The sequence below is a fragment of the Cyprinodon tularosa genome, unplaced genomic scaffold, assembly GCF_016077235.1.
Source record: "Cyprinodon tularosa strain WSP-4 unplaced genomic scaffold, ASM1607723v1 ctg142, whole genome shotgun sequence".
Lineage (NCBI taxonomy): Eukaryota > Metazoa > Chordata > Actinopteri > Cyprinodontiformes > Cyprinodontidae > Cyprinodon > Cyprinodon tularosa.
The window spans coordinates 1488174-1516038 of record NW_024038243.1 but is presented as its reverse complement, the minus strand read 5'-3'; the positions used below and the strand labels follow the sequence as shown (position 1 = coordinate 1516038).

At 40.5% G+C, this 27865-nt stretch overlaps 1 protein-coding gene and 1 long non-coding RNA gene across 2 annotated transcripts in view; one reads left to right on the top strand and one right to left on the bottom strand.

The window, feature by feature from the left end:
• cntln (centlein, centrosomal protein) overlaps positions 1 to 27865 on the bottom strand; it is a 161975-nt gene that overhangs the window by 20607 nt on the left and 113503 nt on the right. The window contains exons 20-25 of the mRNA XM_038278586.1: positions 27120 to 27217; positions 24046 to 24172; positions 23318 to 23455; positions 21495 to 21680; positions 10318 to 10515; positions 4872 to 4946 (exon numbers count right to left, since the gene is read on the bottom strand). Coding sequence (XP_038134514.1) covers positions 4872 to 4946; positions 10318 to 10515; positions 21495 to 21680; positions 23318 to 23455; positions 24046 to 24172; positions 27120 to 27217 — 822 coding nt within the window. The remainder of the gene's footprint in view (positions 1 to 4871; positions 4947 to 10317; positions 10516 to 21494; positions 21681 to 23317; positions 23456 to 24045; positions 24173 to 27119; positions 27218 to 27865) is intronic.
• LOC119779075 lies at positions 20 to 27862 on the top strand. Its single transcript, XR_005280179.1, has 3 exons — positions 20 to 90; positions 5573 to 5651; positions 27600 to 27862. It is a non-coding gene; the product is annotated as an uncharacterized LOC119779075 (long non-coding RNA).

Genomic DNA, 27865 nt, shown 5'->3' with positions numbered 1-27865 from the left:
TCAAAAGCTGCAAAAACGTAACAGCCACACCTTAACCCTGACACTAGTTCTTTCTGTCAAGATTGTTTTCAGGAGGAGATTTTGTATCAGGTAATTATTGAATGTTAAATGTCGATCCCTCTTTTTGTTCTTTTGGATCATCTGCTGGATTTGGTAGTTTTCTAAATGTGTTTTTATTTGTGATCCTCTTTGTGCAAAAAATAACTATTTTGAATTTCATCTGTGGGACTGCAAAACTAGTAACATGGATGTCATGGAAAAACAAGGTAAACGGACATCAGGAGAAATACGCCTGTCTTTTATTTCAGTGACTTGTAGTTGCTCGAGTTTTATTTTTTTTAAGTCGACAAAGAATATAGATGCATTTGTACGTGTGGTATTAATGATGTTTTGTGTAACGTGGATGAAGCATCTTTAGATAACATAGATTTTGCTCCTACAAATTTTTTTCCCAAATAAAGATGTTTGTATAACTTTCCATGATATTTGTAAAAAATATTTTTTATATAGTAGTATGTCTTGCATCAAGGGTTTAGTTGTCCTTCCAAGACGCCCATTATAGTTTGCTGGATTCTGCTTTATTATCCTGATGGAACTGCTGTACGCCTGTACCTGGGTCAGGTTTGAACATTGCATTGTTAGGAAAAAAATGTTCAGTTCTGTTATAAGGAATCGACACCAAGACATCAAAATTACCTCTTTGTTACTCATTTGTTCAATTCAATTTAATTCACTTTATTTCTATAGCACCAATTCACAACAAGTCATCTCAAGGCACTTAACAGTTCACCAGATCATCCAGTCAAACTGATTCAAAGTTTTCTATCTAAGGAAAACCAGTTGATTGCATCGACTCATTGACTCAAATACAATCCCTCACACTAAGAATGCTTGTAGCGACAGTGGAGAGGAAAAAACTACTTTTTAAGAGGAAGAAACCTCCAGTAGAACCAGGCTCAGTGTGAGCGGCCATCTGCCGAGGCCGACTGGGGTTCAAGGAGACAGAAGCAGAGATACAAAAAGCAACAGTATCTTTGTTGGAATGTCCTTTTTAAAGGCCCCACTTCTGGCTGTCATCCAACACTGCCTTCATCAATTTCGCATGTCAGGGAAAATAATGATGTATCCTTCTGATGTCATCTATTTTTTTCAAGTGCACCAGACCCTCCTACTGCTAGCGCAGCCCACAGCATGACACTGCCACCCATGTTCTTTATAGTTGGGATGGTGTTCTCAGGCTTACAATCCATCCCCCTTCAAACTCCAAATAACAAGATGTCTGTTATATCAATCTCCACATCTTCAATCGTAATCCACTTTTTTCTGTTGATTTTGGAGTAAATAATTTCAAACAGATAAACATGACACATTTAGCCATGTGGAAATCATGTCCAAGGTTAAACCAAACTTTTAGATTTTTAGGATCCCCTTCCTTTTTTCTGTGATGTTTTCCATTATATCAAAGAAGCGAAGCTTTTATGTGTGTGTGTTGTACGTATGTAATGATGTGATGTAATTTTGATGCCTATCTTGGCCAGGTCTCCCTTGCAAAAGAGATTTTTAATCTCAATGGGTATTACCTGGTTAAATAAAGGATAAATAAATAAAAAAAATAAATAAAAAGAACAGAGTGTGTTAGAGGTGCAGCCTTCAAGCACATCCACAGGTGGGCAATTGAACGGAAGGAATTCTTATTCACCATAAATAAAGGTCAGGCAATAAAGTAAAAATTTTCTAGAAGTTTATCTCATATCATTCAGAGGTTTAGCAAAAATAGCTTATTTTTCCAAACTGACTGAAATCAGGGAAATTGCTTTTCTTGGTCCAGGTAATGATATTGCTCTGAGTCAGTTCTAAAGAGGTAGTTTTGCAGAAATGCCTCTGATAAAGCACTAAAAAAGCTTGGTGGAAATAAAATCTTAGAGTCCTTTCAGATGGCAGCAGACAGAAGAAATGAGGCAACAAGGATCTACTAACTGAAAAAAACGTAACCCAATTAGAAGGAAAAGCATAAGGACAGAGTGAAGTCCAGAGGACATGAAATTATAATAACAGAGAGAAAAAAACAAAAATACAGACCGAATAAAGGTAAAAATAATAAATACACACAAAAAAACTCAACAAGATGGACTTGAAAGGGGATAGAAAAAGTCTGATTCAGTGAAGGGGGATGACTGCAGTGGTCCCAGCGGTCCCTGCAGGGACCTGGGGGCAAGTCTCAGCCTTGTCATACGCGCCTTTTCTCCTCCTCCACTCTGCTCACCAACTCCAGTCCCCCCCCTCCACCTGCTCCACCGCCCCTGTTCTGCCCACGGAAAACGTCGATAGCAGGCTGCCGGTGCCGAGGTCTCTGGTGGACACTAGCTCATTCTCCCGGCATCGACAGGCCCGCCAAATCAATATTTAGTTCCCCACTAACAAGCTGCCTCGGGGTCTGAGCCAGAGAGAGAGGGAGAGAAAGAGAGGTGTGCGGGACAGAGGAGGACGGCAGAGAGAGACAGAGCAGGGACTGAGAGCTGTCCAGCTAGAAGGGAAAAACATGGATTCAGTGGAGTGCTGTGTGTGTGTGTGTTGGTGTGGGAGGGGGAGAGGAAGGTGGAAAGGTCAGGAGAAGATCTGGGGAACAAGAGAACAGTGTCTGCTGTGTGTCGTGGTGCGGAGGCGACGCATGAGTGCCTGCAGCAGTTGCTGACATGAACACAGACAAGGCTCACACACACACACACTCCACGCTCTCAATCATACCCGTATCACAGCGAGCAGACGTTGACAGTGCTCAAGCAAAGCTCCAGCAGAGCACTCACAGATGAGTGGCTGTGAGCACACAAAGGCTCCAGCAGTGAGGATGTACTCGGCCGTCTTTGTTTCATCTTTTGAATCATTGTTTTCGAGCCTGAAGCAGGATCATCGGGGTGGGAACTCAAATTCTGCTTCTATTTACTGTATTTGCGTGAACCTGGTGCCCTAATTCTTTTCCCATTCAACACTGACAGCGCTGTATATTTACAAATCTAAGCTCACATTTATAGAAATGCCAACATCCTCAGACAGAAGCACAAACAATAGAATCTGGAAGTATTTATAAATCATTAGGTCTAAAGGCTAAAGTTGAGGTTTTAATGAACATAAAACATAAACTTTTTTAAATTTTTATCTTTTCATTAAATGGGTTTAGTAATTACATCCTATTTTATATGACTCCATATAATTGAACCCTTTTGACATAGAAAAACAATGAAACCACTGTTTTTGATGAGGAGGCTCCAAAATAGTCTGCAAACATTACAATCCAAACAGCAATTATCCCTTCATTCATGTTAAGTAAAAGTTATTTGAGCTGTTAAAAAAAGGCATAATATTATCTGCGAGATTATATAAATGCCAACATTGCTTAGATATACAAGTCAACTGTTCCATTCCTTAAAGAACTCATTATTTTATTTCTATTTTTAGAAATCTTATGTTCAAAGATTAAAAATGAAACATTTGCAAAAGAGGATTCTCTTTAATAGAAACCTCTTATTGCAAATGTTGATTTTGGATGTAAAAAAAACAAACAAACATGCACTGTTTCCAACTTTAAGACATTTATGGTAAGAAATGAAAGGCCACTCAGAGAGGAAGAAGCCATAACTCCAAGAGCAGATTACAGTTTTCTAATGCACTCAAAGACAAAGGTCCTAATATTTGAGGGCATTTCCTCAAATATATATATATATATATATATATATATATATATATATATATATATATATATATATATATATATATATATATATATATATATACACATTTTAACTTATTTTATTCTATTTTATTGCATTGTGTTTTTGTATTTTAGCTTTTACGTTTTTACCGTATTTCCTACAACTATGATATCTGTGCAGCACTTTGGTCAACCCTGGTTGTTTTAAATGTGCTTTCTTAATAAAGTTTGAGTTGAGTTAAGCTGAGTTTGTTGAAACATATCACTGCTTGGTCATAGTGATGGTTTCTACATTTGGAGAAAAAGCCTGAGTCATGATGTGGGGGATGTTTTCCCCACAACTGGTACCTGAAATCAAAGTTATAATGTAAAAGGATATTATGTGGAAAAAAGGGTCTTTAAAATGAAAACGTTCTGTAAATATAGCCAGAAGTGGCAGAAGGAGACCATGGAGTGGCCATCACAGAGCTCTGACTGCAGTGCCTTACAGAATGAGGGTGCATTAAGGTGTCCAGATCTCCCAGATAAATAAAGTGGAAAAACAAGGAGGCTAATGAGGGATCGTTTGGAACGCAAACATCTTTACAGCTGTTCATTTTTCATGCAACTCACTGTTAGCGGTGCTTTACATCAGGTTTCCTTTTGTATTGAAATAAAATATAATTTTGTCAAACTTCACAGAAAGCTCTCTGAGACTCCCTGTCACTGTCCTCACCAGTTATAAACTGTATTTGTATTTTAGCTGACTTTAGGAAGAGGGATTGCTGAATATTTTTTATACTTTTATATTTTAACCCAGTTAAATGCAGGACCTACAGTTCGAGACACATGGAGACATGTGGTCACCTTAGTGTGTAGCGGGGAACTTGGCCATGCAGGGTTCTACCAAGTAATAACTTATCAGATAAACTTTTGAACTAATGAAAAAAAAAAAAGTAAGAAAGTTTTTTTTTTTCTGAATCCCATCTGACTCAAAACAAAAAATATTCAGTCTGGTTTAAAGTCAGAGAAAAAACATGCTCACGATGCTTTTAAAAGTTTGAGTCAGTATCTGATTTAAATGTTGTTGTATGATCACTATTTATTTTACTATCACACAATATAAAAATATGTTTAATTGTGAAACAAACTAGTTAACTGAATCCTTTATGTGTGGGTGCCTGACCTTCTGCTGGAGGAGGAAGTTCAGCTGCTCCAGCCACTCCTGGTCCCTGACCGTCTCTGTGCAGGTGGCCGTCCTCTGCAAGGTACGATAGCAAACATACGTTATGGCAGGAGACTGGAAAAAATGCATATAATGGCAAAATCATTATGCTTCAGATTTATCTTCAGGCAGCGGTCGTTATACTGAAGGCCTTGCTGTGAAAGAAGGTATGAAGGTGTGATCTTCAGTGAGGCAAATTACCACTGTATCTTACATCAACCTTTGGGGGTCATATGCTCGAGGGCAGAAATGTAGCTTCACACCTCAGAGGACCTTGAAGCAGCTCTGAGGACTCTCCGGTGGTATGCATACCTTCGTACCCCTAAACAGAGTTCCCCTTGTTACTGCTAATGAACGGTGCAGAGACACACGGCACGTATGTCCAAATAGGCACCTATGTAGTGACTGTTAACCTTAAACCTCCTTTGTCACTGGTGAAGATGTTGGGATAAATACTTTACTGCATTTCAGGTTTAAAACGTCCTTAAGTTTTACAGCGACATGAATTCTATTAAAGAAACATAAATGGTAGAAAGCGTTATATAAACTGACTGATTGGCAACAAGCTTCAGATGCAAAGTTGACAGTTGTCAGATATTCTGCATTGCCTTATTACTGTCAGTATCACCTTGGTGGAGGAATGTTTCTGTGTCTTTCTGCAGGATTATGCCAGAGCCAGCAGTTCTGAGACCTGGTAGCAGGTTGGGAGATGGGAAAGGAAGAGCCCATAAAAATTTGATGGTAATATGGATTACTTTCTTTCAGAAATGCCTATTGGGCTGTTTGCCTTGGTTCATGACTGAGCTTCACCCGTTTCCTCCTAGTTTATTATACCATCCATGGCTACTATTTTTGCTCTAACAAACCTCTGCATAATTTGGGGTGATCCGGCTGACTTGTCAGGGTTTGGATGCAGGAGCTCTGAGGGTTTGACTTTTGAATCTGGCAGTGAGAGGTTTTTACCTGCATGTTTATTGCTTGAAACATCCGGTGCTAAATAGTATCTTTGGACCAGGGTTGTTTTCTTCTTGCCTTTTGGATTATCTAATCTGTATTTTATAATATCTCAGAATATATTAAAAAAACAACAACCTTAGAATAAACCTTAATCCACTACAATAGTTGTGTGATGATTAATTTGGATTATTATATGTTTTAGGTGTGTTTTAATACTGTTAATAGAAAAGTGGTGAATTGCTATTATTTAAAAAATAGACTAATAGGTTGGACAAAGAGTAAATTGTGAGAAAAAAAACAGCGAGAAAACAGATTGTGGCTGCATCTTTGAAAACGTTTAAAAGAACCGAGTAACACTGCTCATCCACCCTTGGTAGATATATAAGAAATAACTGACCCTTCATCTAACATTAGGGTGTAAAACGAACTGGCCTGGCAATTAGAGCCTTATTACATCTGGATCATTAGCTCCACAACAAGTTACCCAGGGAGTCTGGAGCTGCTCAGGCCTGCGCTGCCTTGCACACCATGGAACGGAGTGCAGCATGATGTAAGAGGGGAAATATGAGAGCAGAGGGTATTTTTCAACACACAAACACACATTCTCTGCATGCATGCAGCTACATCCCATTATAATCAGAGTTTTGTTTATACATCCATATACTTTTGTGCTGAAAATATCAGCATGGTGAGTTGCGGGCAGAAAGCTGTAGTGTTTAGAAGAGAACCTGAGCCAACAATCTGATGTATTACGACCAACTCAACACTGAGCAAAAAACACAGACACAACTGCAACAAAACTAAAAAAAGATTGGGCTGTTAGCAACTTTAGTGACAATTAATAGAGTTTGCCCTGTTTTGTAGTGTTTAGGCCTGTTTCTGTCCCAGACATATCTATGGGATCAGCTTTAATTATGACATCTGGAGTTTACTATTACCTTCTCTGACAAAAAAAGCATTTATGGATCAGTGCAAGGGATGCTAGTTATTGATTAATTTATTAATCTAAAGTTGATTGATCTGATCGATCGACTTACTATCACCTGATAAGGGACCATTTACCGAAAAATTTGTTTTATCTTGTATCACAAAGATCTTTGTGTAATATGAAGGGCTTTTTTTTAACTATATGTTAAATAATTTATTGTGGCAGCTGCATGAAATGTCTGAATAAATAAAAACAGTTGTCTTAAACATGATTAAACTAGACATATTTAGAAGATTTAACAAAAGAGGAACCTAGTATAGGCTGCACTGTGGTGCAGTTTTTAGCACTGCTGCTTTGAAGGAAGAAGATTCCGGGTTCGATTGCCGGCCCAGGGTCTTTCTGCATGGAGTTTTAATGTTCTCCCAGTGCATGCGTGGGTCCTCTCTGGGGACTCCAGCTTCCTCCCACAGTCCAAAAAGTTGAATTTTAAGTTAAACGGCATCTCTAAATTTACTTTATGTAAGTGTGCATGGTTATGTGTCTCCATGTTCCCCTGTGATGGACTGGCGACCTGTCCAGGATGTACCCTGCCTCTCGCCAATAGACTGCCGTAGACAGGGACAGGCCCCACCGCAACCATGACGGAATAAAAGGGAGAAGGATGGATGGAAGGAACCTATTAGCTTATCGAATAAAAAACAGACAATGGTAAAAACTTACTAATGTCCAATGTCCATAGATATAAATATATCACTGACAAGGTATGTCACTGACATACTGTCAGACTATTTGACACTTTGTTTCAATAAAGTTGATGCTAACTGTGATGTAGCTCTCTTAGTGAATTCCAACTTTGTGGTGGTAGCATTGATTTTAAACCAGTGGTTCTGGTTACTCTTAAGTTAAAACTTTACTCTACAGTATGAGCTGCACCAACACACAAAATCAGAGTCCCCACGCCATCAGACTGTACAACGCCTCACTGGGGGCGAGAAGGCGACACAGGACAGGGGGAAGGAGTAGCAACACTTGTATTTTTTATTTTTTCTGTTAAATGTGAACTCCATATTTATTTGTATTTGTATTTTGCTTAATTTTAATTTAATTTAACTTAATACTTTTTTGTTGCTTAATTTTAACTTCATTTAACTTAATACTTTTTTGCCCTGTAAGCTGCTGGTAAACTTAATTTCCGGAGGGAGTCTTCCCAAGGGATCAATAAAGTTCTGTCTAAGTCCAAGTCTAAAACCTTCCCTTGTCACTGTGTTTGTTTCCATCATGTTTTTTTCTATCATGTTCTATCATTTGCATAATGCCCTGCACTTTTCTATCATTATATCCTCAGCTTACAATTATAGCAGATAGGTTAATGCCACTATGTAATGCAGCATGGTTACACGGTGCTATTTAGAGATTAAATAGTGTAAATAATCCGGATTGGACTCTGGATTGATTCATCCTTCTGCTCTAGTATGCCTCCACTCTGGCATTATTTCTTTTGCAAATACCAGTGAGGCTCCTCTTCAGAATGAACAGTGATGCCCTCTAGTGGATTGAGGTAATATTACAACACTGGGTGGACCCAATTTTATATTTATAAACCATTAATTGTTAACTAAAAGTCCATTATAAGTTTATATCCCTCCTCAGAGCTTCTATGCTTCTTCCTGTTTTTCCTCTCTACTGTCGCTGCAAGCATGCTCTCCGTGAGAAATTGCTGCTTTGTTAAGATAAAAATGAGTGAAATTCCAGATGCCAGGATCAGAGAAGAAAGTTTCAGATTCTGAGGAAGAAATCTCTCATGTCCAATGGCAATATGAATGGGATGATGGGAGCAGAGAAGCTTTCGTTCAGTAGCTGAGAACAAAACCCTGATTCGGTAAACTCCTCTTGGAAAACCAAGGAAATAAATAAACAAGCATCTCCCATTTGAATATCACTATAACTGACGTTGCTAAGGTGATTTCATGTGAAAGCCTAATGATGAATATGATGTAACTGGTGAGATGATTGTTCCCGTATTTGAGTCTCTTCCAAGGTGATAACAGAGACCTATTCTCAAGTGAGATCTGCTCTCTGTCATACAGGGGTGGAGCTGTTTGGCAATGGCTTCAAATTGGTTTCAAGTGTGAGTAAGTGCCTGGTAGGCTCTTTCTAATCTTGTGATAGATGGGAGGAAGTCCCCAGAGATCCCAGGCTGATTGTTACACAGTTGTTAATTGATGAATTTGCTGCGGATGATCTATGGGGGAGAGAGGACTCTCAGAGTTGGAAAGTAGTTGGAAACACTTCTGCAAGCATGCAGCAGTCAAGAAGAAGAACTTCAATTCAGAGTATAAAGTTTCTGTGACAGGGGCTGCTCCCCCCAAAGATTGTTTATTGTCCTACAGCAGTAAGAAGAGGCTACTTTAATATGGAGAGAATTTTGGTCCATTTTTGTTTCAGAGAACAGATTTTGTCATTAAACATAAAAATAGAAAAATGTTAGATAAAAGGAAAGTAAAAAAAAACATATAAACTTTATTCAAAAAATATGCTGAATCAAAAAAAAGGCTTTGAGTTTTACTTTGCTGTTTCCTAGATTTTTTATTTAATATCTTATTTTTTAAGAACTGTTTTAATACAAAGAAGGTCTTGCGAGCCTGCTTGGGATAAACGTGACGGAAAATGGATGGATGGATGTTTTAATACAGATGTTACATTTCTGATTGTTATTAATTATTTGTTTTGTTTTTTTTTAGCTTTTCAAATGGTGTTTCCCAGATCACATTCTCTACACTCCAAGCTGAAAAACAAACGCTAAATAAAAATGCTTAGCCAATAGAAATGTTTCTAACATCTAGGCAGGCCAAAGGCTGCCCCCAGAAGTAAAGAGAACATGATCCTGAAAAAGCAGATGGAAAAGAATGCAATTTATACAACTCAATATGAAAAGGATTTTCAAAATCTGAAAAGTGATTTGAAAAATAAAAAATAAAATAAAGCTGGAAAAATGCAAACATGAAGATTTTAAAAATAAAATCTAAACTACATCAAAGTTACTCCAAAAAACGTTTTAGATCAAGAAGTTTTTTGCTTGTAATGTATTAACGGAAAAAAATGTCCTCAATAAAATAAAACAACAAAACAATATCCTACAGAAAAAAGAAAATATCCGTCATTTTTTTAACACAGTTGAAATGCTAACAAATACTAGTTTTTGTTAAGCTGGTATGTTTTAAGCACTTCTGCATGGACACTGAGGTCCTCCTTGGTCTACATGGATGTTTCCCTTCGGGGGAAACATACTAAGGTCAGGGCAGTCATTTATTTTCCATCGTCACACACAAAGCACCAAAACCTGTGAGCTGATTTTGATGCTACAATACTTGCAATAATGCCAATCACAAACTTTCAGGATGCTTCAAAATTTTAAAGAACAAAATCCCTCCGTGTGTTTAAAGCTCTGGAGGCTTTCTAAACATATAGATCCTACTGAAGTCAGTGTTAGCTCAGAAGAAAACTGCTGTCCTTTGGCCTTACCTGATCCGTTTCCATTATATCTGCCAGATCGTTTTCTGACATATTGAGGATGGAGGCAGCGATGGACTTGGCTTTGATCATGGATATGGCTGAGGGGCCGCTCCTCGCTGCCACAGAAGCGGCCTGCCTCTGCCTCCTCCTGCTCATCAACTGCTGTTTGACCTCTTGAACGTCTAAAAGTATTTCACTGGCCAGGGTCTAAGAAGGGAGGAGAAAAAGAGAAAAAAGAAGGAGGAGAAGAGGATGATGAAATGGATGTAGAAAAACAAGAGGGATAGCGCTGCCCGGCGGATGAATAAATGAAATTGATCAAGCATGCGCCAGAGAGGCCTAGTACATTATGGAGGAATATTGAGTTTGACTAACTCAGATTCTCTTCGGTTTTGCCTTACACTCCCCTGTAGGAGTGCGGACCTCGGGGTTTGTTGCCCCGTTGATTGAAAGCTGAGGGAACACAGCTTTGATATTAAACACACCCCGAGTTTCTCTGAATTCTCCACAGGCTCAGAATCACACTTCAGAGAGAGAAGACGGAGCACTATGAAAACACAGCCATTCATTTATTTATTTGCTTTCTGAAACGTCTTACAGTACAACAGGGCAGCATAACACTGTTAATAATTAAGCTAAAGAGGGGCCGTCTCAAATGGTGCCCGAGTGGGCGTCGAGCGCGGAGAGGAAAGCCTGGAGTGGCACAGTTGTCAGGCGCTAAATGGGAGAATGCTCTAAATACAGAGAGACAATTAAATGTTAAAACTGCCACTGTACACGAGAAAGTCAATAAAGTAAACTCCCCTTTGCTTCATTTTGAGCTTATTGATCGAGGCAATAATCTTCTGCATCATTCCCCTGCAAGCTGGCTGAAAAGCTGACCTTGGGTGGATTGTCAGGTGAGAGAAAGCTCGAGACGACAGAACTCACTGTACGCAGAAACAAAGAAGGAAAAGCACTTGCAAAAACAGGAAACAATAGAGAGACAGAGGCTTGGTACACATAGAAACACACAGTCCAGCCATTTGGTTAAAGTTGAGAGGTTAATCAGCGACACAGTAAATATATTTAGACTTTTGAATTTCCCACGGATAAACCACAAGTGGTTTATATATAGAAGCCTTGAGATGGACACAGAAGATATGTGCTGAAGAGTAAAAACCACTGCTTTGTTAGAAAATACCTATTTATATGTTTAATCTGAGGCCATTAACCAAGCATAAAATCCTATGTGAACAATTAAAAGGAAATGAAAAAGGTGTGACTGTTAGTCATCCCCATCTGGCCAAAGACCATTACATTTGACAAAATGCCAAATTTAATTTTAGATCCTTTTCTAGTGAATCAAAATGAGATTTTTTTTTTTTTTAAAGCTACTGGTGAGTAGAAACTTCTGGTTGAGCCCAAAGGGAAGCAGCTCATTAAAAGTTCTATATCATGTTTTTTTAAACCCTAAAAAGTCAACCATTGGCACTAAAGTGATGAAATATTGCCTTTGGCATTGAGGAGAATTTGTTTGTTGTGAAATATCAGTTGTTTCTGGTTCAATTTCTCAAACCAGGAACAGAGAGGCTTGCCCTCGCTGCCACTCTACCTCTGCCTGTGTGGGTGCCGCCCGTTTCATGGCGTCGCCCTAAAGGGGCTGCTGCTGCTTTAGAAGGGCTGAACAAAGTCTCTAAAACCTTGCTGTTTTAATTTTCAGCATTATGTATAGCTGGGGAAAAAAACAGTTGCTATCGCTGTGCAAATTAGGGTTTCAACTTGGTATCAAGTTTGAGCAAAAATGACTGGAATCTGCCTCACATGAAAGCTTGCTGCTTGGAGGAAGTGGGCATGATTTTTAATAGGCAGCTGTCAACTAACTAATGGATGGATGGATGAACCGATGGATGAACAATTTTTATGCATTATGACTTTCACCACTGTCAAACTAATACTTTGGGTTAACCTGGCCTCTCTAACCTGCTAGTTGCCGGTCAACCTAGTCGACTTTATAACCAGTTGGTTTCAGTAACCAGAGGATTGATGGATGGATGAACTAATGGATGGATGAACAACTACATGGATGGATGGATGAACTGATGGATGGATGGATGAACTGATGGATGGATGGATGAACTGATGGATGGATGGATGGATGAACTGATGGATGGATGGATGAACTGATGGGTGGATGGATGAGATGGAAGAACTGATGGATGAACCATTTTTATGCATTATGACTTTCATAGCATAAACACTACTGTCAAACTAATACTTTGGGTTAACCTGGCCTCTCTACCCGGCTCGTAGCCGGTCAAACTAGTCGACTTTATAACCAGTTGGTTTCAGTCACCAGAGGATTGATTGGTGTATCAGCATTTGCTTTCTCTTGAATGGCTGTAATATATAAAAAACAAAAACCTAAAGTATTTATAAACAAAATGAGCCCACCCCACCTCTGAATTATACATCCACCTATACAACATGAGCTGCCTAAGTATCCCTCAAAATTCAAAATGTTCGGTTCTATGAAAGCCTCTTCAAGATTACATTTAATTGGCTCCCACAGGTAAACGTATAGCTAATCATTTTGATATATAATAGATCAAAGTTCCAGCAGAGAAAAACAGTGGAGTGCAGCAGCTTAGCACAACAGTGTGTTTTTCACTAAAAGCATTGAAGGGAGAGAATAATCTCAGAGTGTGTATCTGTGTACTGTGGATTGGTCGCAATACTCCGGGCCACTGTTTAGCAGTTCAAGAGCGGTGCTTACAGCCCGGGGCGTGTGCAGGGGCCAAAAGGGTTTGCTGGCATACAATGAAAAAAAAAAAATCTTTCAACACACACACTCATATATAAATATATATACACACACACACACACACATACACAGAGAGAACAAAAAAATAAGCTCATATAGACACTGCAGCATCTGCACAACCAAACACACACGCAGCCCTCCGGTCCTAATCAATACATGACAAGAGTAAATCTCCTCCGGACGTCAGGCAGACCAATCAAAGGGCTTGGTGTTCTTATAGGGGATCACAAGAGCCAGGGGGAGACAAACAATGATGTGAATCCTCAACAACAATACAATGGCCTCAGCAGCTCAGGGTTATGGGAACGGAGGAGATGAGTAACACTAGTATGACATGTGCACCTATACAGCACAGTAGCGCTTGGTGCAGCTGTCATTTTAAGGCTGCAGCGAATGTAGATTACTGTGGATGTGAGACAAACCAAAACTGTTCATCCATCTGAAATGTTTGGATCAAAGATTGTTTTCGTTAAAGGCATTAATCTGCTTCCTGGGCGTCGCATAGTGGCAGCCCACTGCTCCCCGAGGGGATGGGTAAAGGAGAGTGTTGGCCTAATGGTTAGAGCTGTGTGCTTGTGCGCCGAGAAGGTTGCAAGTAACCGGTTCAATCCCCACAGCCTGAACTCTGGGTTCCTGAGCAAAACCCTTGACCCCACACTGCGCCCCGGGCGCCGCACAATGGCAGCCCACTGCTCCCCAAGGGGATGGGTTAAATGCAGAGGTTAGTTTCTTCAATGTGAGATCAATACATTTCAATTATTATTTTTTTAAAGGAGTCAGCAGCATAGGTCCAAGTGCTAGGACTTGAGCCGCGTCGAGGACTTAGGGTTGTACATTTTACTCCTGCCCCAACATAGGCGTTTGTTTCTGATAGTTAATGAGACTCTCAATGACTAGCAAAACCAAAAAAATACATTTTCATATTATTTCATGTGTTTTTATTTTTATTTCATTAGAAAAGTGGCCTTTTCTTTCATTTGGCCTGTTTCCAAAAGTTTATAACTTTGATTCTTGTCTTTAAGGTTTGTGGTCTCCTTACCGTCATCCTAATCATTTAGTTCATCCATTGATGCTCTACTAGAATCAGATTAAGACCACTTTTTCATGGCCAACTGTAAAAAATATCGCCTTCAATTAGAATAAAATGTAAAGATTTCTTTAAATCTAAATCTACTAGGGTACAAATAGCTGTGATTTTACTAATAGGTTTTGTATACATGCCAAGCTAACAGAAATAAAGCCAAAACACTATAATAATAATAATAATAATAACAATAAAATACGTATGATAACCTTTTGTTAGCGCTGTCAGCAGAAAAAAAAAAAAAAAACAGGGAGAAGGTAGCAGCACATTCTGTCCCCACATGTACCTGTGAGTTCAGAGCTTCTCCTGTTATCTATCTGTCAGATATTTTCTCTTTAGACAGGCAGGTAGGAGCTGAACTCCAGTGATGGACAGTCTTTATCACTTTCAGGCAGATTGACACAAACACAACAGTGGGTGATGAATTAGGCCCGAAGAAAGATAAGGGCGGATTTTCTTGATGGTGGTCTGTTTCAGTTTAAAGTTAAAAACAGCATGAAATGACACACATAAGCCAAACATTTCTATGGGAGAATTATCCTGCCATAATGCAAGAGCGCATAATTTCAATTTGAGAAAAGAATTTCATCTTCTTGCACTCAAAACTTATAATGCTCACACTCAAAACATGCGCTCTCTCTCAAATATTTTCTCTTCTCTCTCAAATCTTTGTTTATTCTCTCAGATTTAATGCTTCTTGCACAAATATTTTCTCCTCTCGCTTGCCTCCTTCTCTTCGCGCACAAACCGCGCTCTGCTCGAGTCTCAGTTACGCTCGCAAACCCGTAGCCTCTGCTTGCGGATTTTTTTTTGCTCTCTCTCAGATTGGATCGAATCGTCACCTAGTAACCTTTCAGGCCAATAGAACGACAGCCTCGGAAAGGGTGCGCTTGTTTAACTAGAAATAGAAATTTTCAAAATTTTGGGACAAATATCTGATAGAGTACATTGATATACATGTTTAAGCCAGAATGATTGGACATTTAAATATGACTTCCCTACGACTTTAAATTGATACTCCAAATTCTACAAATGTGTTTTTAAACAGTAGGATTTCTACTTCTACTTGAGTAATAGACATTAATACTTTTGACACCTCTGGTTGTTTTGCTCAACAGGACAGATCTAAACTGCAACAAACAATAAGGTCTGTAGAGGGGATCTTCTAGGTCTACCTCCCCTCCATCAGTGGCCTGAACACATCTAGGGCCAAACAAAGAGCGACTATCTCTGCTGACCCACACATTCTGGACAGAGGCTGTTGAGACGTTTACCTTTAGCTCGCGCTACAGAGCGATAAGAGTAGAAAGGACCTGACACAGAGACAGTTTCTTTCCCCAGACTGTCTCCCTGATGTACCAAACAAGAACCTTACGTCTAAGGTAAACAGACACTACATGCACTGGAACAATTAAGGTTTTTTTGCTCCATTACAACCTGCCTTCCCTCTTTTATTTAGATATAAAGTTAAGCTGCACACTTGTAAATACTGCTATGATCCCTTTTTTTTTATTTTGCTCTATTAATCCTTGTTGGGTGTTTATTACTACAAACAGAAATAAACTGCAAATTATGCTGGAAGTGATGGAAAAATAAAGTTATATTTTAAATCAACAATTAGATAAAAGCTAGAACTGATAAGACATTACATTTTAACAACTTTCCTGCATTTTTCTTTCCATTTTCTCTGGAATATTCCAAGGCGACCCCTAACACCAGCCACTTTGAAAAGCACTACTTTAATCTATAGTTTACCTAAGTTCCTGAGGCCTTGAAAAAAGTCCCAACACTGATTAGAGGGTTAAAGTTGACCCACCAACGTAACATCAGAAAAAAAGACCACAAACAGGGAACCACAAGCATAAGGTTGTGACAGAGCACTAAGCGAAGACAGCAGCAGCTGCACAGTCTGTGGTGTCAAACAGAGAGCAGAGCACCCTTATAATCCTTCAGGGTCTGTCTAATGTAAGATGAATTCAACAGCCCAAAAATAAGGAAGAGATAATATGTCTTAAATTAAAAAACACAGAAACATTAAAAAATGTTTTCAGGTAAAATATCTGAGCTTACTAATATACACTATATTGCCAAAAGTATTTGCTCACCTGCCTTGACTCACATATGAGCTTAAGTGACATCCCGTTCCTAATCCATAGGGTTCAATATGACGTCGGTCCACCCTTTGCAGCTAGAACAGCTTCAACTCTTCTGGGAAGGCTGTCCACAAGGTTTAGGAGTGTGTTTATGGGAATTTTTGACCATTCTTCCAGAAGCGCATTTGTGAGGTCGCACACTGATGTTGGACGAGAAGGCCTGGCTCTCAGTCTCCGCTCTAATTCATCCCAAAGGTGTTCTATCGGGTTGAGGTCAGGACTCTGTGCAGGCCAGTCAAGTTCATCCACACCAGACTCTGTCATCCATGTCTTTATGGACCTTGCTTTGTGCACTGGTGCACAGTCATGTTGGAAGAGAAAGGGGCCAGCTCCAAACTGTTCCCACAAAGTTGGGAGCATGGAATTGTCCAAAATGTCTTGGTATGCTGAAGCATTCAGAGTTCCTTTCACTGGAACTAAGGGGCCAAGCCCAGCTCCTGAAAAACAACCCCACACCATAATCCCCCCTCCACCAAACTTTACACTTGGCACAATGCAGTCAGACAAGTACCGTTCTCCTGGCAACCGCCAAACCCAGACCCGTCCATCAGATTGCCAGATGGAGAAGCGCGATTCGTCACTCCAGAGAACGCGTCTCCACTGCTCTAGAGTCCAGTGGCGGCGTGCTTTACACCACCGCATCCGACGCTTTGCATTGCACTTGGTGATGTATGGCTTGGATGCAGCTGCTCGACCATGGAAACCCATTCCATGAAGCTCTCTGCGCACTGTTCTTGAGCTAATCTGAAGGCCACATGAAGTTTGGAGGTCTGTAGTGATTGACTCTGCAGAAAGTTGGCGACCTCTTCGCACTATGCGCGTCAGCATCCGCTGACCCCGCTCCGTCAGTTTACGTGGCCTACCACTTCGTGGCTGAGTTGCTGTCGTTCCCAAACACTTCCATTTTCTTATAATACAGCTGACAGTTGACTGTGGAATATTTAGGAGCGAGGAAATTTCACGACTGGATTTGTTGCACAGGTGGCATCCTATCACAGTTCCACGCTGGAATTCACTGAGCTCCTGAGAGCGACCCATTCTTTCACAAATGTTTGTAAAAACAGTCTGCATGCCTAGGTGCTTGAATTTATACACCTGTGGCCATGGAAGTGATTGGAACACCTGATTCCAATAATTTGGATGGGTGAGCAAATACTTTTGGCAATATAGTGTATATTAGAGGTGAGTATTGGCATGAGTGTTGCGATTCGATACCTGTCGCCATACTTGGGTCGCGATACGATATTATCACGATATTGCAGTATCACTATATATTGCCATATTTTCCCCAGCTATCAAAATCAAATGATGAGATAAAACAGCAAGGGCTGTATATTTTCATCAGAAAATATTGATTAGGTATTATTATCCATGTTGTTTGGGGTTTTCTTCCACTGTGACTGCCTCAAATACAGATTTGGTGCTGCACGCACAGTTAAAGGGCTCCACAGCGCTTTCTGCCAGAGTGGGGGTGCAGAGGTAGGCCATTTTCCCATCAATGTTTTATGTAACCATTTTTTTTTTTTTTTATTGATACTAAGAAGTGAAAGATCGATATTATATTGGGCAGCCGAATATCACGATATATCACCAAAACGATTATTTCCCACATCCCTAATATATATTAGGGCTAAGATTAGGCCACACCCAATTGGCTCCAAAGAGAGCGCCAATCTGGGTTTAGGGAAGAGATTATAATAATTCATGGATGTTAAAACAAAAGAAGTTGTGGCAGGGTAATAGAAAACTAAAGCCGGGCATACACTGCAATTTTTTGAATCGTTGCGCACAGCTACAGCTGCAGTTTCATCGTACAGTGTGAGTCCACAGCTGACGATGTATGTTCTCACACTGTGCGAACCGACCCGACGCGCTGATGCAATCTACCTGCTTACACCTTACGTCTAAAAAACACGTGGGACTCAGATCCACAGTGAGATGGCGTTACTCGGACTCGTCTATCCGGAAGCCAAATGAGTAGAAGAGGAATATGAAGCTCACTAGAATGAAATGCGCTGCTGAAAGCCTTAAAAAGAAAAGGCAACGACGTATTTGGACAAAGACATGGCTGAGCAAACGTGGCTACTATGGTCTGTTGATTTTACAGAAAGAACTCCCTTTCAATCGCACCCCGCATTGCTTCTGTGTTTTCATCTGAGAGGAAGAAGAAGAATCCTTCTTTGCACACTGAGCGATTTGCCCACGACCACCTTACGATGGCCGACTGAAAATCAAACTTGTTTGATTTTCTCCCAACCTTACGATTCCTGATTGGGAGTTGATCGTGACAGACTGATCGCCCCTCGTTACCCCCGTATACTATACCACACAGGCTGAAATTCGGCCCGAATAGGGCAAAAAATTGCACAGTGTATGCTACAGTGTAGTGTACAGTGTACAGTGTAGTGTATGCTTAATGAACCCAACAGGGGGCTGTTGATTCGGTGCAACTGCATTATCAGGATGGAGCCTGATCAGAATAATGTAAAAGTTGAGTCTGTTCATTCTGTGAAATAACAGGCATCAAACAGGCCGTCTTTATTTAGGATAGGAGAAGGTTAATGTTTGTTAATTCCTCACTAAAACAAAAGCCAAACGTGTTGTTAAAGAGAGGACTACTTTGAAAAGCTGTCTGGGAGGGGAAAATATATAAAGAAGTCTGTAGTAAATGGCTTCTCATCCCAATTTTTCACAAATGCTTTGAAATGGAAACCGAACTCAGACAGATGAGCAGGTTTTCGAGAACTCCTGTATAAATGGATCAAAGAATATCAAACATGTCAAAGACTCAGTCAATGATCAGCTACATGAAGTAAAGCTATCAGCTGGAGACTGACTGAAATAAGGAGAGACTTGGATGATTAACCTTTTCCTATGACTGAAGAGAAAAGGAGCATCTTGGAGCACTAAAAGCAAGATTCTTCTCTCTGGATTCAGACAACACACGTTTGTCATACGAAGCTCATTCACTGAACAAGCTGCAGACTACCTGCCCATGGTGGGTCACACATCCGGCTACAGGGTGCTTCCCATTGGGATCATGCATCAGTTTCAATGCCTGCAGATACATGAAGAGGTCTGCTGCGCTGTGCTACAAAGAGTATAGGAAATGTTAAAATGAGACAGAAACCCAAAAACACAACTGGGGTGTTGAAAGCAGTTTAGTCAAAACCTGCAGATTAACATTAGTAGAGACAAAAGACAAGAATTGTCAGAAGTCAGCTTCTATGGATTATTTATAGCTGTTAAAGGAGAAGTACGGTCAGCAAAGGAATAATGAATGGATCATTATTTATAACTAAAACGAATACGTTCGCTGTGATTTAATTAATCTAGCGTTAATCAGTCAAAAAAATAAAAACAATCATTTTCGTCGCCATCACAGAGTCTGGGAGTGGCCATTTTTGAGTTATGAGTTATTTCATTACTCATATAAACTCATATAAATGAGTCATTTCACCTTTCCGATTCATGATCCTTCACGGACGGGTTGGTCGTTGGATTGCCATCAAACTTCTGGCCAGAGAAAAAACATGTAACATGTAGCCAACATTTGGAAGAAGAAAATTACACCAGATACAGCACTGGGACTTGATCAACAGCTGATACCGCACGTGACGTCACAAACCAGTAGGTGGCAGTAGTGCTCTTTGACAAACATGGACGCCTCCAGTAAAGCACATTCAAATGAGAATTACTCTTAATTAAAAACACTTATCATTTACTGAACAGTATGTAATAATTTCATTTTTAAAGTACTTTCAGAAGTTTGAATTCTAAATATTACCGGACTTTTCCTTTAAGCAGCAAAAGTAGCTGGGTGATACAGCAGACGATGTGGAAAAGGACACAGAGATGAAATAGAGCTAAACTATTAATTATGGCTTTCTGTGGGACAGTGGCAGCGACATAGTCGTATTAAACTATGACCCCTCAAGTTTATTTTCGATTGTTGTATTCAAACAAATACCTATTATTTCCAAAATGTTGTGTTTCCTCCTCCGTCTACACTGTCTTCCATGTTTGTTATAATTGTTTTTTCTGTACAGAATGACATCACTATCATACTACTTCCCCTATGGTTCACATGGATGTTCAGACCGCAGATTCCAAAAGATCCAATCCAACATGTATCGGATTTAAAACCACATGCAAATATTGCCTGGATCGGATTTGAAGAAGTCAGACTTTTCCTGTTCACCCAGTCAGAAATAATAGTCACTTCAGGGAGGAAAATAAATCAGATTTGGGCCACATTTGTCTGCAGAGTGAACCTAGCTAAAAAGGTTCTGATTTTAAATGGAAATCCTTACTTGATTTATTTACCAATTTTTATTCACATTGAAAAAAAAAAAAAAACTAAATCAGCTATCATTTAAACTGGGACACATCAAAGGTAAAAAAAAAAATAACACCCAACTCGGTCCGAGAGAAAACCAACACTTAGAAAGACTCAACAGAAGATGAGCACCATGATCAAATCTGTAGCTCACAAGTATTTGAATAAACTTAGATTTTATAGATGCAATGTCAATGACAACAGCAAACCCCAACAATCAGCTTGAGATGAAGAAGGAGCTGTCAACTTAATCTGAGAGCAAAGAGAAATCTGTAGCTGCTTATCATCTAAGAACTGCTGAAATGAGCGGTCATATTCTTGGTGACCACAGAGGTTTAAAAACACTTTCAACGTCCAGTAAACAAAATCAAAAACGGTCCCTTTGAAGAAAGATTAATCAATATTCATGCACCCTGCAGCCAAAATACACTCCGGATTGAAGACTTGATGAATAAATGTGTGAAGAAGATGATTTTTTAAGACAAATTATGGAAACTTACTAAATTAAAATGAAAGATCTAAATCTCATCCAACAGGACAGAAAAACAAAGAAGATGTATTAAATAAATCTGGTAAATATTTTGGTTCTGCAAAGCATCAAGAGTTCCAATAAACACTCATTTATAGCGCCTCAAACAGACCTGTCTTTATATTTCCATCCAACATCATATTTCAAGGGTGAAATCAGTAATACTACTGCTACTGAAGCACTCTGTGTTTATCAACCTTTGCTTGATTACCGTTAGAAACCCAGGGTGAAAAGCCTCACATCTCAGAGGAGATCCAACCTGTGTTGCTCTGCTGTACCTTGATGAAACTGCGAAGCTGCTCCAGCTGGTAGCAGGCCTGGCCCAGCTGTCTCTGGAGCTTGTCCAGGGCCAGGGAGCTCTGCTGGGTCAGCCCCTCCATTTGCTCAGTGGCAGTCTGTTCCAGGGCAGCTATGGCCTTCTCACCGGCTCCAACATGGACCTGGAGAGCATGGATCCGCTGCTCCTGGAAGGAGGAACACAGCAGCAGGAAAGAGATCGTCATTTATAGAACAAAGAAGCCAAAACAGCCCCATGACATTTTTGGCTTCAAAAAGGATTCCAAAACAACTTATAAATATGCTTGAAAGTTTACAAACCCTTACAAATAAAAATGAAAAATAAATTGACAAAAGTAATGATAATTAAAAATGTTAAAAATGGAAGCCCTGACACTGATTTTGATTATAAATTAATAAATAAAACTATTAAACAAACCTGATGGAGCTGCTGAACTCAAATTTTGTTGAGCAACACTTGGAAATTTAGGTGTTTTCTGTAATGTTCAGGAAATAAGTTAAGTTGGTACACTGATGCTGATTTTTGCATTTTCTTTATTGGTCATTTAATTAACATTCTGCTGTCATTTTTGCACATTTCTGGTGTTTGCTGCCATTTTTTTCCACATATCCATTATTTTAAAAATGTCCACAGCTGTATATTGATTATTTATTCTCCAGATGCACACTATTTATACTGTAAAAACAGTGTATGGTACAGTATTTCATTTGTTTTTGTAACTCTGTCACTGTTTTTTAAGGTCCACATTTGCATCTGCTGTAACACCACAATTTCCCCACTGTAGGACAATAAAGGGATTTCTATTCTATTCTATTCTATTCTATTCTATTCTATTCTATTCTATTCTATTCTATTCTATTCTATATTTTCAGTCAGACCTGAAACCTCTTGACAGGTATGTTGGTTAACTGTTCATCAAGTTGCTTTACTTTGTCTGGGATATTTTTTTTTTATTAGTTAAAATCAATATCTAATTTGCCTATACTATCATTTATTGGTACTCAATCTCGTATCTTCCACCGGGACCTGGTCGCAGGGGCAGCAGTCTCAGCAGAGTCTCCCAGGCTTCCCTCTCCTCAGACGACTCCTCCACCCCTGCTGGGGGAAGCCCAAGGCGCTGCAGGCCAGAAGAGAGACATAGTCCCTCAGTGTGTCCCCTGGGCTTCCTCCTGGTGGGACGTGCCGGGAACACCTCCTGAGGGAGGCGTCCAGGGGGGCATCAGAAAAAGATGTCTGAGCCTCCTCAGCTGATTATTATTTAGTACATTTTTTGTTTATCATTACCTTTTTCATTATTGTGTTATTTGAATTGTGAATTTATCATTCAGTGGGAGGGTATGTAGACCTTCAAGCACAACTGTATTATTAAAGGAATTAAACACTAAGCCATAAACAGGCAGACAGATTATTAGCAGAAAAAATATATTGAAAATGTGCTCAACATTACCAATAAAGAGCAAGTTTTTTTTTTTGGTTGGTAAGAACCAACCAATTGAGGCTGAGGTCTCTTTTTAAGGGTTTCCTGCTAAAGGTCAACAATCACGTCTCAGAAACACAAAGCACCTCAAAGAAATCCCACTTTCAATAAAACAATTGAATTAAAACTTAGAGTCAACAGAGGTGAGTTATTTTGATAGGGAAAACTGTAAAGTAGGAGTGCAAAAGGTACAGTAACAGAAAAACATCAAACATATATTTATCAGAACCCCCTCTCCCCCAAACAGTTGATTAGAGAAAATAAAATCAGAACTTTGCAGCATTAAAAGCCTCCAGACAGTCCCTCTGACTGATAACTAGCCGTACCTTTTTCTCGACGTCCTCTCTCAGTTTGGCACAGGATGCCTCGTACTGGCCTTTCTCTGTCGTAGCGACGCTTAACCTCCGCTTCAGGGACTCAATCAGTGCCTTCCTGTTTGAGGCCTCCTCTGAAAGCATCTTTACCTGAACAGAGAGAAAGCACAAAACAGGAATCAGCCAGAAGGGGTTAAAATACTTCATTCTTTTTACTCAGTAAACAGTTTTTTCTAATCCTACTTTAATCTAAAAGATTAAAAGTAGAATTTTTACTTTGAAATTAAGGGAAAAGATTGGCTGTTTTTCATTTTACTTTACAGAAACATATCTGAGAGTAGAGGGCAGGGGCGGATTTAGGAAATTTGGGGCCCAAAGTAAAGACAGACAGGGGAACCTCTCAATTGATAAGACAACCCATAAAACAAACGCATTATGCAGATAAAGAAATAGAATAGACATAAATTACTTTCTTTTTCTCCTTTTTCTTGTTGTTTTCCTCTCTGTCTTGTACTCAGCTGACTTTTCATGCTGTCTCAAAAGGAGTGAAAGATTTTTTCCAAGCACTAAGCTCACTTAGCTGATCGCCCCTTCTTGTGTTTCTTTAGATGCGGTCTACATCTAAACGAACCAGTGGCTTACATAAAAACACCTCCATATGTTTAAATAGTCCAGTCAAAGTCTACATCTAATCGCTGAGCTGAAGCCATGTATAGTAAGGCTCAATAATTTCTTCCCACCTTCTTCTCAAGCTCTTCCACCTGACCCCGGTAACTTTTCTCCATCTCCTGCAGGACCTTTAATCTGGTCCTCAGGTCCTCCACCAGCTGCCTTTTCATAGCAACGTCTCTCTCTGTGTGGCTCACCCTAGAAGAAGAGACAGAAAGACGTCATTCCCCTGCCACTGCGTTCTCAACTGCACCTTCCATCTACACGCAGCAGACTCAACAGACAGAATGTGGAGAACGACACACAAACACACACAGGCCGGGCTGGCAGGCGCAGTGCCCCAACGCGCTGCATCAGCCATGACAGCTCATTATGACAACTAAATACACTACTGGCATGCTGCTTGGGTGAGTGGAGGGGCGTAAAATAGGGATGCATGTGTAATACTAACTGGCATATATTAGAACAAATGCTGTGGCAGGGACTGCCGCTTTAAGTGTGACTGGGGAGTCCTATTTGACAAACTGCGTCTTGAATCAGCAGCGACACGGCGTGAGGGACTGTAATGCAGCGTTTAAACGTTTATTATTTTACAGCTCAGTCATATAAATACATCAACGGGGAGGCGTTCTGCAGAGGGGCCGGCTTATAAAGGAAACATGCGCTAAAAATAAAAATAAAAAAAGCTGTTTGTAAGAGAGCGGGTCCCTTAAGAGGAACAATGTCTGTGCCATGTAAACTGTTTATGTCTCAACACGCATGTCACTTCCTATATCAATTATCCTCTCTATTTACATGCTTAATATTCCTGATTTCTGCAGAGAGGCCTTCTTTTAAGTGGTCTGAGTATCTTAGCATGTTTTATTCTGTTTTCATAAAAAAGCAGACATAAGGCATTTTCATGGCTGTCCGTACCTCAGGGAGCTGGAACAAATAGAATAAAGATCATAAGGATGCAGTTAATTAAGTGGAATATTTCTTTTTAATTCAGAGATGTAATGGCTTCTCTTAGCTTACGCACACACCCAGCATGTTGTGCGCTTCTTAAATAAACAGATGACGCAACGCTAAAGCAAATGTCCCCGTCTCTCTAGGTGGATGAGCCATGGAGGGTGGGCTGGGTAAATAAGTGAGAGCGTGTCCTATTGGAGTGACATTAAATTAAATGAGAGGGGAGTCTAACCTGGGGACTTTTAGAGGGGGTGGGGGGGGAGAAGCGCTGGCTGGTGACCCAATGGATTTGGCCATTAATGAGAAAACCCATATTGAACCTTTCAGATGACTGTCTGCTGTTGACTTAAAGACGGAGAGCAGCAATAAGAGACCCGGCAGCTCCCTCTGCCCCACTGCTAATGGCAATTAGATGGACAACATTTATTTTAGATGTTCTTTTTCTCCCACACACCCCAAAAAGAATAGAGGATAAAAAAGAATGAGCGATATGCCCAACTTCTGCCGGATCATGTGATCTCTATTTATGAGCGTTAGTGGGAAGAACTGGAACTACATCCCCATCACTCGCACGTTTGTTCCCTTTGTTCTGGGCTTGTTGCCGATATTGTTCATCAAGCATGCGTGCATTGTAATAACAACAGTCAGTGGTCTGAAGAGCGTTAGCGAGGAGCGAGAGAGCACTTTTCCTCGTATGTTGTTAGGCATGAGGAGAAGGATGGATGTTTCATGTGGCTGATAGACAACAGGGCTAAAGATGAAAGCAGCAGCTTCATAAATAAGGCAGCGCCATAGTGCCGGATATTGACTGAGGACATGCCGGTGTACTTTGAAATTCATTCCTTTTTCTCCCCCCCTTCTCTTCTCTTCTTGCTCCCCGTGTGTGCGCTGAGATGTATATTTCAGAGACGTCTAGACATGTCTTTCATTCTGAGGAGAAGTCCCTCCGTGGAGCGGCAGGGCCAAGAAAGATCCTGGGTTACGTTTGCGTGCGAGAGCGACAAACATGTGAAGGATGTGGCAGAAAACGGAGCTGAGGGAAGCTCCATCTGTCGGGCTGTGATCCTCCACGTTTTGGTCACACACAAACACGCGTCTGCTCTGATTGTAAGCACATCCTTGGATGTATTATTGAGAAAGTCAGGCAGAGGACAGAGCGGAGCGGACAAACACAACCAGAGGAAAGCCAAGTAGTTCTTTGCAGCCTTTCTTTGAGTGCAAACGCAGGACGTTGTTTAGATCCCAGCAGTTTCCCGCAGTGAACCCTGCACAGCCCTGCATGCAGACTGCAGTAAAAGCCAAACTGAGGGAATCCTGCAACTCGAGCGAGGCTGTGGCCCCCAGGCCAGGATGCTGCTCAGTTAGATTTTTGAGTGTCGTGAACCAAAATGCTCCCACAGCAGCAGAGAAAAGATCAACGAGTTACATTTTTTTTTTTATCTTAGTAATTCTGTAAACGTTGGTGTGGATTTCTATTCAGTCCCCCCTCTCTAATAAAATAGATAAAACCCAGTGAGACTTATTGCAGAAGTCGCCTCATTAGCCCACCTGCGTGTGATTTATTCTCTGTATAATTACAGCTGCTCTGTTTCTGGCCTCGGAGGTCTGAGGACAGGGAGGGAGTTCTGGAAACTGTTAAAGCAGCATTCGGTTCTGAAATAAACACCCAAAGCTTTAAACATCCATCATCTCAACATGGAGAGAGGCTGTAAGAAAGACACTGCTAAAGTAAGACAGTCATGTTTTGGGGCAGTGGCAATCACACCTTACTTATTAGACAGCAGTTTGTAAATTATGCAACAGTGATGCATGTTTTGCCTTTGTCCTTTACCCCAAAGCCAAGTAGAACACAAAACCGCACACTTTAGTGTAACACTAAACATAGAGTTTAAAGGGTATGACTAATTTTTGCCCTGCACTGCTACCCTCAGCCGCCTGTATCATCATCACACACTTGTTCCTTTAGTTGTTCTCATTCGGTTGCTGAGGCAGCCGTGCGTGAGTAGATGCTGCAGCAGGGAGAGGGCCGCCACAGGGTGGAATCAAACACAGCGGATGAGAGCTGCACAGAAAGCACTGAGAGATGAGGAGACAAAGAGGTGGTAGAGAAAAAGGTGCAAACCAGAGAAACAACCAAAATGAAGGAACCACGAGGAGGACGAGCGGCACTAATTAAGACAGCGGTGGAACTGACTTGTCCTGCAGCTGGCAGAGCTTGTCCTCCTTCTCCTGGAGCTGTCCTCGCAGGGCTTTGTTAGCGGCCATCTGCTTTGTGACTTCGCCACTCGTGCTCTGGGGAGAGGGCACACAGTACCAATGTCTGTTAGCACGTTTTAGCGTTTGAGCCTGGAAGGGGGAGGCGTTTACAGCAGGTCAAGCACAGCATGCATTCTCATTATAGTTACAGTGGAAGACAAGAAGGTGCTAAACTAGGTTAGAAAGAATATTATTTTACAGCAGAAAGGATACGTTTTGAAATAGATAAAAGTGTCTTGATTTGAGAAAAACTCTCACATCCTGATTTGTTTTGGATTTTCATATCTAAAACTTGTTTCATTTAATCCCAATAGAGGACGGGGAGTCCTGATGACACGTCTGGTTTGCAGGGCCTGTTTCTGCTGAAGACACCATCAAAAGCTCCTGTCAAATATGTGCCTCCCTCTCTCTTGTTAAGGTGTCGCCTGCCATGACTTCCTCAGACGTGAGAACCGACAGCAGCAATCTGCCGGGTGACACTGATGAGCGGGCTGCTGAGAGGGCGATGATGCTGTGGCACGGCTCGCACCTCGTTCCCCCGCCACGCAGGGCGGATCGCTACATCTACCCTCACACACATCTCATCTCTCTGACAGCTGCACTGAAATAAGATCAAATGCTACGAAATGCTAATTCATGTTGAAATCACATGCAATTTCAGGTGATGCTCACATTAAATGAAAA